Source organism: Panthera tigris, chromosome A3 (genome assembly GCF_018350195.1).
Source record: "Panthera tigris isolate Pti1 chromosome A3, P.tigris_Pti1_mat1.1, whole genome shotgun sequence".
NCBI classification, from domain to species: Eukaryota; Metazoa; Chordata; class Mammalia; order Carnivora; family Felidae; genus Panthera; species Panthera tigris.
Window position 1 is genome coordinate 118,510,537 of NC_056662.1, and position 9,282 is coordinate 118,519,818.

Here is a 9,282-nt window from a genome sequence, read left to right on the forward strand (position 1 = left end):
CTGCCAAGGCAACCTTCCTAAAATTAAAATCTGCTCCTGTTTAAAATCAAACAGCTGCCCCAAGCCTAGAGCATGACAGTGTGCCTAAAAATCACCTGAGGTATTAAACATGCTGATAACAGTAAGCTACCTAATCTGGATCTCCCAAAGTCAGGCTAGGAATCTGCTATTTAAACACTTTCCCAGGCGATGCTGATGCTGATGTTGATAGTCCTTAGGCCACAGATCTCCCTAAAGGATAAAATCTAGAAGCCCTTTCCACCAAACCATCCCCTGTGACAGAGCCCCACCTCCCTCTCTTCAGCCTCATCTCCTGCCCCTCCACCATTATGCCTAAAATCTGCCTTCTTAGGGTTCCCAGCAAATACTCCCGGGCCTTCACTCCTTTTACAATCCACTGCTCCTCTGTTCCTTTACTCCCGAGTCATCATCTGGTCACGTGAGACCCACTCAGCTTGATCTTTCTAGATTGAGCTCTGCCTTTCCCTCCATCCTCTCCCTGAAGCCTTTCTCAGCTTTAACCCTCACTCCCTGGAGCTGCTTCCCTATCCTCTCCCACCGTGCCCGGCACTTACCTAACTGCACTTACTAACTATCTATAGCTGTCTATCTACTTGCCCATATGCCACTAGCTTAATTTTGCAGCCCCAGTGCTATGCCTGACACAGACCAGGCCCTCAGTAGATGCTTACTGAATACACGGAATCAAACTGTATGAACAAGTAAGGGTGAAGGCTAGATTCTTTGAGCATTTCCATCAGGATGCACACAGTCTCTCTTTACAACCTGTTAACTGCGATATACTAATTAATTCACAATTATCATAGGTCCCGTAATCAGGCTGTTGTTGACATGCAAGGTAGAACTACCGTAACAGCAGAAACCAATTCATCATAAAATTATTCGCATGAAACCAAACAAGATATTTCAAAGCACACTTACCTCCTCTCTGAAGCAAAATGATACAATTTCAAACTGACTGTTACACTGTCAATTAAACTATGCCTCCCCTAGGCCAGATTACATAAACCACGATAGACGTTTCACCCTTAGCTAAGTGGCAAAATCCTTCAACTATAAAGACGTGTCCAAAGAAAGGACAGGTAGAAAGGAGGACTAAGCCTCACAAAGGTAAAATCCCTCAATATAATTGTCCAAAGGTACATGAATAAGCAACAGAGAAAATGGCAGTTAAACCCCTGACATCTTCACATTCAAAATACAGAAGTATCCTTCTGATATCCAGGAGATGGACAGCTCCCTTTTACCACACTTCCAAAATGTTTTATATTCTTCTACACTTTCATTCCTTCGATAAATATTTCTTGAGCGCCTATTCTGTTCATACACTAGACCCTGGTCATGTTGAATAAGACAGCTATAGGCCCTACCCTCCCAGAGCTCATATTCTAACAGAGAAGACAGACTCTCAAGTAATGATTCACCTGCTTAATAAAACTGTGGTAACTCGATGGAGAACACAGGTGTTAAGACAGCACGTAACATACAATCCATCCCATGCTTTCTTCTGCACCGAAAAGCAATGGTCGTAGTTGCTTACTACTGAAATCTAATTACCACTCTACGTGTGCACAACCTATCCGCAGTTATTCTGAATAACAGCCAGGTTCCCAACCGTAGCTCTCAGATGTACCTCTAGGGAGACAAAGAAATTAAACTAACCAAAAGTAATTTTGCCACCAGCAGCTTTTATACTATCAAGTTTTCTCTACATCTCTTTGCTGTCATATACAGGGTCACCTTAGGGAATAAAAATCTCTTGACTATTTTGAGTCTTTACCCATTTATGGGATGATCTTCTTCAGAAGCTGTTTTAGAGGCACCTGGGTAGCTCAGTCGATTAAGCGTCCAACTTCGGCTCAGATCATGATTTCATGGTTCATGAGTTCAAGCCCCACATCGGGCTCTCTGCTATCAGCGTGGAGCCCGCCTTGGATCCTCTGTCCCCCTCTCTCTCTGTCCCTACACAGCTCGCATGCGCGCACACATGCGCGGTCTCTGTCTCTCAAAAATAACCTTTTTTTGAAAAGCTGCTTTAGGGGCGTCTGGATGGCGCAGTCGGTCAAGTGCCTGACTCTTGAGCTCGGCTCAGGTCATGATCTCACAGTTTGTGAGTTTGAGCCCCACATCAGGCTGTGCTGATGGTGCAGAGCCTGCTTGGGATTCTGTCTCTTCCTCTCTCTGCCCCTCCTCAATTTGTGCTCTCTCTCAAAATAAAAAAATAAACTTAAAAAAAAAAAAGCTGTTTTAATTCAATAAGCATTTATAAAGCACTTACTGGTGAAGACCACACAATGGGAATGTGTGATCTTTAGGAAGGAAGTGTCTCTAGGGCAATTCACATTCCAGTGAAACTGACTACACAGATTCTTCCTGAGACACCTTTAGATTCATATTTTTAATATAAACACAATACTCAGTAAGGAACCCTCTACTAGAAGCAGCTGAGGTTATACATTTGTGACCCTCCTTCTTTTAAAATAACATCAACGCACTATATTTTCGTGAACGTTGGACACTTGTTAAAATGACCTTTGTTTTCCAGGATGATAGGGAATCTGCTGTCAGACACAGGAAGTGAGTCAGATAATGGAAGAGTGGAAAAGATAGGAATAGAAAAGCACACTAAAATTTCCTGTAGATTAGAACACCTACCTAGTTGGAAATATAAATTTAGGGAACACTGCTTATAAGAAAAAGTAGATTCCATATTACAGACACTGCTGCAAAGGAAACAGCTATCCTACTGGCACTTACCCAGAAAGCAGATCCTAGTAGGGGAAAAAAGTTTGTTTTTTGGTTTTTGTCTTTTTTAACATAATTGTCAAATCGGCTCACATACAACACCCAGTGCTCATCCCAACGAGTGCCATCCTCAATGCCCATCACCCATTTTCCGCTCTCCCCCCTCCCAGAAAAAGTTTTATATGTCAATATTTACAGTGCAGAAGAGATAACAGAAAGGGGGGTAGAGCTGAAGGCAAAACAGGAGGTATCTGGGTTAATGACCTTCTTTAATGAAGTTGTAAAGCCCTAGTCATGGTTACCGAGAAGGCTCTGGAACTTCTTTCCACTTAAGTTTTAAGACATGTCAGCACCCCAGGTCAAAATTGTATGATACTACATTGCTTGAAAGCATTGGAATGTATTATATGACTTGCTACGGTCCTTTACAGTTTTTCCAATTCCAACTAGGCCAAATCCATTATGATTTCCTTCAGCAATCCATTCATTCTACATATGTTTAATGGGTTTTTAGTATGCACAACAGTACTGTGCTCAGGTCGTGGTGGTCCGTACAAGTCTAACCTTGGATATTACGTTCTAATAGGGAAACACACTAACAAATTCCATAAGGGAGCAGAGGGTGCTCTGACAGCACACTTAAGGGGAGAGGAGAGGGGCACCTGGGTGGCCAAGTTGGTTAAGTGTCCAACTTCAGCTCAGATCATAATCTCACCGTTCGTGGGTTTGAGCCCTGCATCAGGCTCTGTGCTGATAGCTCGAAGCCCAGAGCCTGCTTCCGATTCTGTGTCTCCGGCTCTCTCTGCCCCTCCCCTGCATGTGCTCTGTCTCTCTCTCTCTCAAAAAATAAACATTTTGGTTTTTTTGAAAAGAGAAGAGAGGAGAGCTTAGGGAATGCTTCTCTGAGGAAGTAACATTTAAGACATGAAGATGAATATAAACGGGAAGGGAAGCTACATTCCTGGCAGAAGTAACAACGTTACTTAAAGATCTGAGGAAAAAAAAAAAAAAAATGGCAGGAGGGAGGAGACGGCTACTAATGCTGTCAGGGGCAGAGAGTGAGAGGCATGACATGGACATGAAGCTGAGGACCAGCAAGGACCATGACATCCAGAGTCATGTAGATCATGTTATGGACTGTTTGGACTTCATTCCAAGAGCAATGAGAGGACAGTAGTGGGTTTTAAGCAAAGGAGTGATGTGACCAGATGCACATTTTTTTTTAAAGATCACTATGAACCAGAGAAAAGACTATGAGGGAAAAGGGAATGTGGGTAAGCAACCAAATAAAGTAGTACCAGATTATAACCCCAAGTATAAACTAAATATTGATATTCAATATTAATATCGATATAAATAGTTGGATAAATATACAATGGGAAGAAAAGACAAATCTCCCGTACATAATTGCAAACAAATTATGTCACTACTCTGCCCTCAAGGAGGGAGGGCATAACTCTCCACTCTCAAGTGAGGGCTGTGCAGAGTGAGTTCCTTCCAAAGAGAGTAACCTTACAGGGAGAAATCTAACAAACACTACGTTGGTCAGGTGATCCAAATCAATATCAACAGTGAGTGACAAGTCATACTGATAGCATGTACTTATCACATGACACAATGAAATGACACTTCATCTAATGCTCTTCCTCCCCAAACCCCATAACCCTTACCTAATCATGAGAACATCAGACAAATCCTAAGTGAGGGACATTCTACAAAATACATAGCCAGAACTCCTCAAAACTATCCAGGTTACCAAAAACAAGGGAAGTCTGAGAAATTGTCACAGCCGAGAGGAGCCTAAGGAGACAGGATGACTAATGAAATGTGAGCTCCTAGAGGAGATCCCACAACAGAAAAAGAGCACTGGGTAGAAACTAAGAAGATCTGAGTACAGACCTCAGTTAATAATGTGTAAATATTGGTTAATTGTGACAAATGTACCATACTAATCTAAGATGTTAATAGAGAAAACTGGGTATGAAGCATAGGGGAACTCTACTATCTTCACAATTCTTCTGTGAATCTATTCTAAAAGTATTCTAAAATAAAAAGATGACTTAAAGCGTACGTGGGAAGAGTGGTAATGGAACCACTCGTCTAGCTTTGCCTAAAAATGATAGAAGGTACAGGACCTAGTGATTCACTAGTTGGTGGGTGAGGTAGAGGAATCGAGAGTGAAAGCGACACAGAGAGCAAGGATGAAAGGTTACAGCCCAGATTTCAGACTAGGAAAACTGGATGGGGAGGGGAGTCATTCACTGATAAGGGAGCAGCGGAGTAAAACCAGATTTGGAGGAAAGTTAACAACCAGCATTGACTGGAGGCTCATTACGTGTCAGGCCCTTCTCAAATTCCTATAATCATTTTGCACCATAGAGACTATTATTTGGCCCAAAGCCAACTAAAGAAATTAGAGTTTGGGATCAGGTTTCTATGTGCTCCAAAGCCCGCGCTCTTTCTACTACACAGTTCGTTCGGTGCACATTTACTTCATCTGGCAGCCCAAGCGCCACAAGCTACTGAAGTGGAGTGCATCAGCAGTGCGACCTCAGTAGTTACTCCTACTCCCCGGGCCTCATCTGCCAAAGACTAGCTCCATCTGAAGTTGTGTGCAAGAGGCGGGTGGAGATTTCATTAAAATGAAGACAATTAAGACACCACGAAAGGAACTGCATCAGCTAATAACGATGATGGTGGTGATGATGAAGATGAAGTAAAGAAGCGCAGGGAATTCTCTGGTTCCACTCCCGTGGAGAGATCTCCTAAGGTAGAGGCAATTCCCCGGGGAGGGTACCGAGTCAAGGCGGCGGCCCTAGGATGCTCCCACGCACCTTGACCCCTAAGCCCCAGGTCTCGGCAGGACCCCCGGGGAAACGCCGGCCAGCCCGCCCGCCCAGGGCCACGCGGCACAAGGTGACACGGACCGCGCCTGCCCCTCAGCCGCCAGGGAGAGGCCGGGACGAGAAGGGAGAGGGACGTCCGCGGGGCCCCGCGCTACCTTGTACTTATCAAAGCCAGCCAGCTGCTCCGGGCTCACGTATTCGTAACCAGCCATGACGACCCGAACACCGAGCGCCCACTCGGCAGCGACTCTCCGCGACGAGGTGCGGAAACACGAGCACCACACCGGCAGAGCAAGGATGGGAAGGCTTGGGCAGGCAAAGGTGGTAGGAGAGCTGCGCTCCGCCCACCGCGCACGCGTAGCGGCCTCAGGCCACTTCCGCCGCCTCCCAGGGCGCAAGCGCAGCCTCCACCTCTCCCCGCCCGAGGTGGGGATCGCTAGCCTGCTCACGAGTTCCGCCCCCTCACGCCGTCGCAGTCCAATCAGCGTGGATCGGACAACACGAAGTCCCGCCTTCCAGGTCTTCTCGTCTCTTCATTCGCTAACGTCAAAATTGGTGAGCTGAAGTAAGGCGAGAGTGGAGGTAAAAGGTCAATTTCCCAGGGGGCCTTGCTCCTCCCTCCGGGGGTTGGGGTGGTTCTCTGGTTTCGTTCGGGTTGCGGTGGTGGTCTGCGAACCAGTTCAGAAGTACTCAGGGAAGAGCCGTGACGTGAACTTGCCAGAAAAAAGGGTGTGTGCCCGGCGCGCTGCGGCTCCTGGCAGGCTGTAGGAGCTCAGGAAGGTGATTGGACGTAGAGAAACCAGTGGGGAGCCTCGGGGAAGGCTTTTTCCGTCTGTAAAGTGGCGTGGAAGGGCGCTGGAGACGAACCCCTCAGACCTCTTCGCTCTCCGCTCTCCGCTCTGTCAAACTGTTGCAAATTGAAATTGCTTACGTCTCCAACCAGATAAAAGCACTGGTCTCTGAGTCTCTAGGGATCTTTAAGTGCGTTTGCAGGAAGTGCATGCACGTAACTGGAGCCAATAGTAGAAAGAACACTAGATCAATGGCTAGTGTGTATCAAGCTAATAATAAAATTTAATAATAGTAATAATTGCTCCCTTTTCTTTTTTTGAGCACCTTCTATAAGGGGAACTTTATATACATTATCACCAACCCCCATAACAAAACTATTAAGTGGAAGGCACTTTCCCTATTTCGCAAATTAGGAAATAAAAATTCAGATTACCTAACTTGACCAGGATCAGGCCATTAATTATACAGCTCGGGAGTGGTCAACCCAACACGAAATGAGGTTCTTCGTGTCGGAAACCACTACCTAAGAAAGATTCTCAGTCTCTGGGTCTCTGAAACAAGGGTGATTCTTTTAAGATCTCTTATGTTCCTTATATTAACTCGTTAAACATAATTATTGGGTGCTCAATCTATGCCAAGAACATTATTTTTATTTCTGCGTGTGTCTCATCTCACTTTCTAAAGTACAAGGTTCTTATGAGGTAATAGATACAAAGCATCTATCATCACACCTGATACATGGCAGATGATCAATAAACTTGAACATCATTTTCCTTCAGTTGTCCTAAGGAAAGGACCTGTATCTTGTACACCTTAATTTCCCCTTGTCCTTATAGTCCAGTGCCTTGCAGATAATACATGGTCAATACCTTTCCTTGAATGAATGAGCAGCGATCTCTTTGCTATGCTGTGCAGTGTCTGCTTTGAGGACATTAGAAATGTGGATCTCCCTTTAATCTAGGAAGAAAATTGCCTCTAGTGAAAGGAAAACTATGAAACCACCTTCTTCGACGTGTAAAAGTATTTCCTTTGTGCATGTACTGTATTTAAATCCCTTCTGTGTACTGATAAGAAAACTGAATTGACAAGGTCTCTGCCCTAAATATGTGTTTTGGACAATGTATTAATCAGAGTGAGGCTACCGTCCCAAGTAATATGCTACAGATTTCATCTGCTGTGTGTTTCTTCTAATCACTATGAAGAGAAAAAAAAAAAAATCTTCGCATCAAATGCTTGTTGATATAAGGCCTGTGCTTATCCATCACCCACTGACGCTTATCTGTCCTCTATCTCATACACTGACCACGCTTTCTGCTTTCCAAAATAATCATCATAGAAAATATTTGTGCTAGAAGCAATGTTACCACCTTTGTAATATAAACTGGAAAAAAAAAGTGTTTTCATTCGTGGCATTCCTGCTTTATTTAGTTTTAAGTATGAGGGTGTCAGATAAATAGATACCTAGAAAATTGGAAGTTAAGGACTAACATAGTTAAAAACTCCAACATAAGTTATTAAAGCCATAAAAATGGCCGAGGTTTCCCAAGGAAGCTTATAAAAAGGTACTGATTTGGTTAGCATTTTAAAATAATTCTGACGCCTTATAGTAATAAGTTCTATGATTTTCAAAGGAATTTGGTATCTCACTAGATCAGCTTAACAAGCCTGAGCCATGGGCCAGATAGTTGTTCTAATTGTACAGAACAGAACGGCAGAAGTATTCTATTACATCTCATGCAAAAATTACCCAGTTTGTGGTAAAATTGGAATAAGAGCACGGGTCATCAAATTTTTAAATAATTTTAAAATAATTTTTCCACTACACCTTGCTTCTACAAGTTACCACAGTAAGATATTTAAAAAGGGAAAATTCACAAGTCAGTTTTAAATCAAGGCTAGAGGGGGTTAAAAAAAAAAAAAGTAGGAAAGAACTGAACAGACTCATTAAATTGCTTATTGTTTCTTAGAATTCCCTTGCTAAAGTGAACCTTCTCTAGGTAAGTTTTGTCTGCTTGGTTTTTGCTGTATTTCACATTTTTTAAAAACGTAATCCTAAGTAAAAATGTGTAGAGAACTCTATTTGAATGGGTCATCAGTCAATCATCACAGAAAAGATCTGTGCAACATACTGAGATTCAGTATAAGCTAATACTGCTTTGTACTTCCCACTCCCCAAGTCAGTAGAGGCTCTCTGCTGTTCTGTGACTTGTCATCCCACCTGCCTCCCAATGGTTTTCTGGTCATTTTTGTTCCCTTAACCTTTGAATACAAACTCAATTGTGTCCATAGTCATTCAAAACCCAGATAATCACTGTAAAGTTTCAACCTAGTGTCATATGAAGTAAGAATAAAATGACAGGGGCGCCTGTGTGGCTCAGTTGGTTGAGCGACCAACTTCGGCTCAGGCCATGATCTCACGGTTTGTGAGTTTGAGCCCCGCGTCGGGCTCTGTGCTGACAGCTCAGAGCCTGGAGCCTGCTTCCGATTCTGTCTCCCTCTCTCTCTCTCTCTCTCTCTCTCTCTCTGCCCCTCCCCCACTCACACTCTGTCTCTCAGAAATAAATGTCAAAAAAAAAATTTTTTTTTTAAAGAATAAAATGACAGGTCTAGTAATTTATTTACACTCTCTACATACTTACCATTCTTTGTTTTGGAGATGAGTGATTATTCTTTTATAGCCATTATTCATGAGCATGGCTATTATACATAAAAGGAGAGTTATTTTAAAAAATTGATCTCAGGGGCACCTGGGTGGCTCAATGGGTTAAACATCCGACTCTTAGCTTCAGCTCGGGTCCTGATCTCACCCTTCGTGAGTTCAAGCCCTTCAATGGGCCCTGTGCTGACATTGCAGAGCCTGCTTGCAATTCTGTCTCCC

General features: G+C 43.6%; 1 protein-coding gene across 2 annotated transcripts in view; it reads right to left on the reverse strand.

Annotated features, from left to right (window-relative positions):
- The window catches only part of SELENOI (selenoprotein I), a 40,615-nt gene extending 33,947 nt beyond the window's left edge, over positions 1-6,668 (reverse strand). For both annotated transcript variants that reach the window (XM_015540576.2, XM_042982338.1), the window contains exon 1: positions 5,768-6,668. In XM_015540576.2, the coding sequence (XP_015396062.2) occupies positions 5,768-5,824 (57 nt within the window). In that variant the 5' untranslated portion in view covers positions 5,825-6,668. The remainder of the gene's footprint in view (positions 1-5,767) is intronic.
- Positions 6,669-9,282: the final 2,614 nt, after the last annotated feature.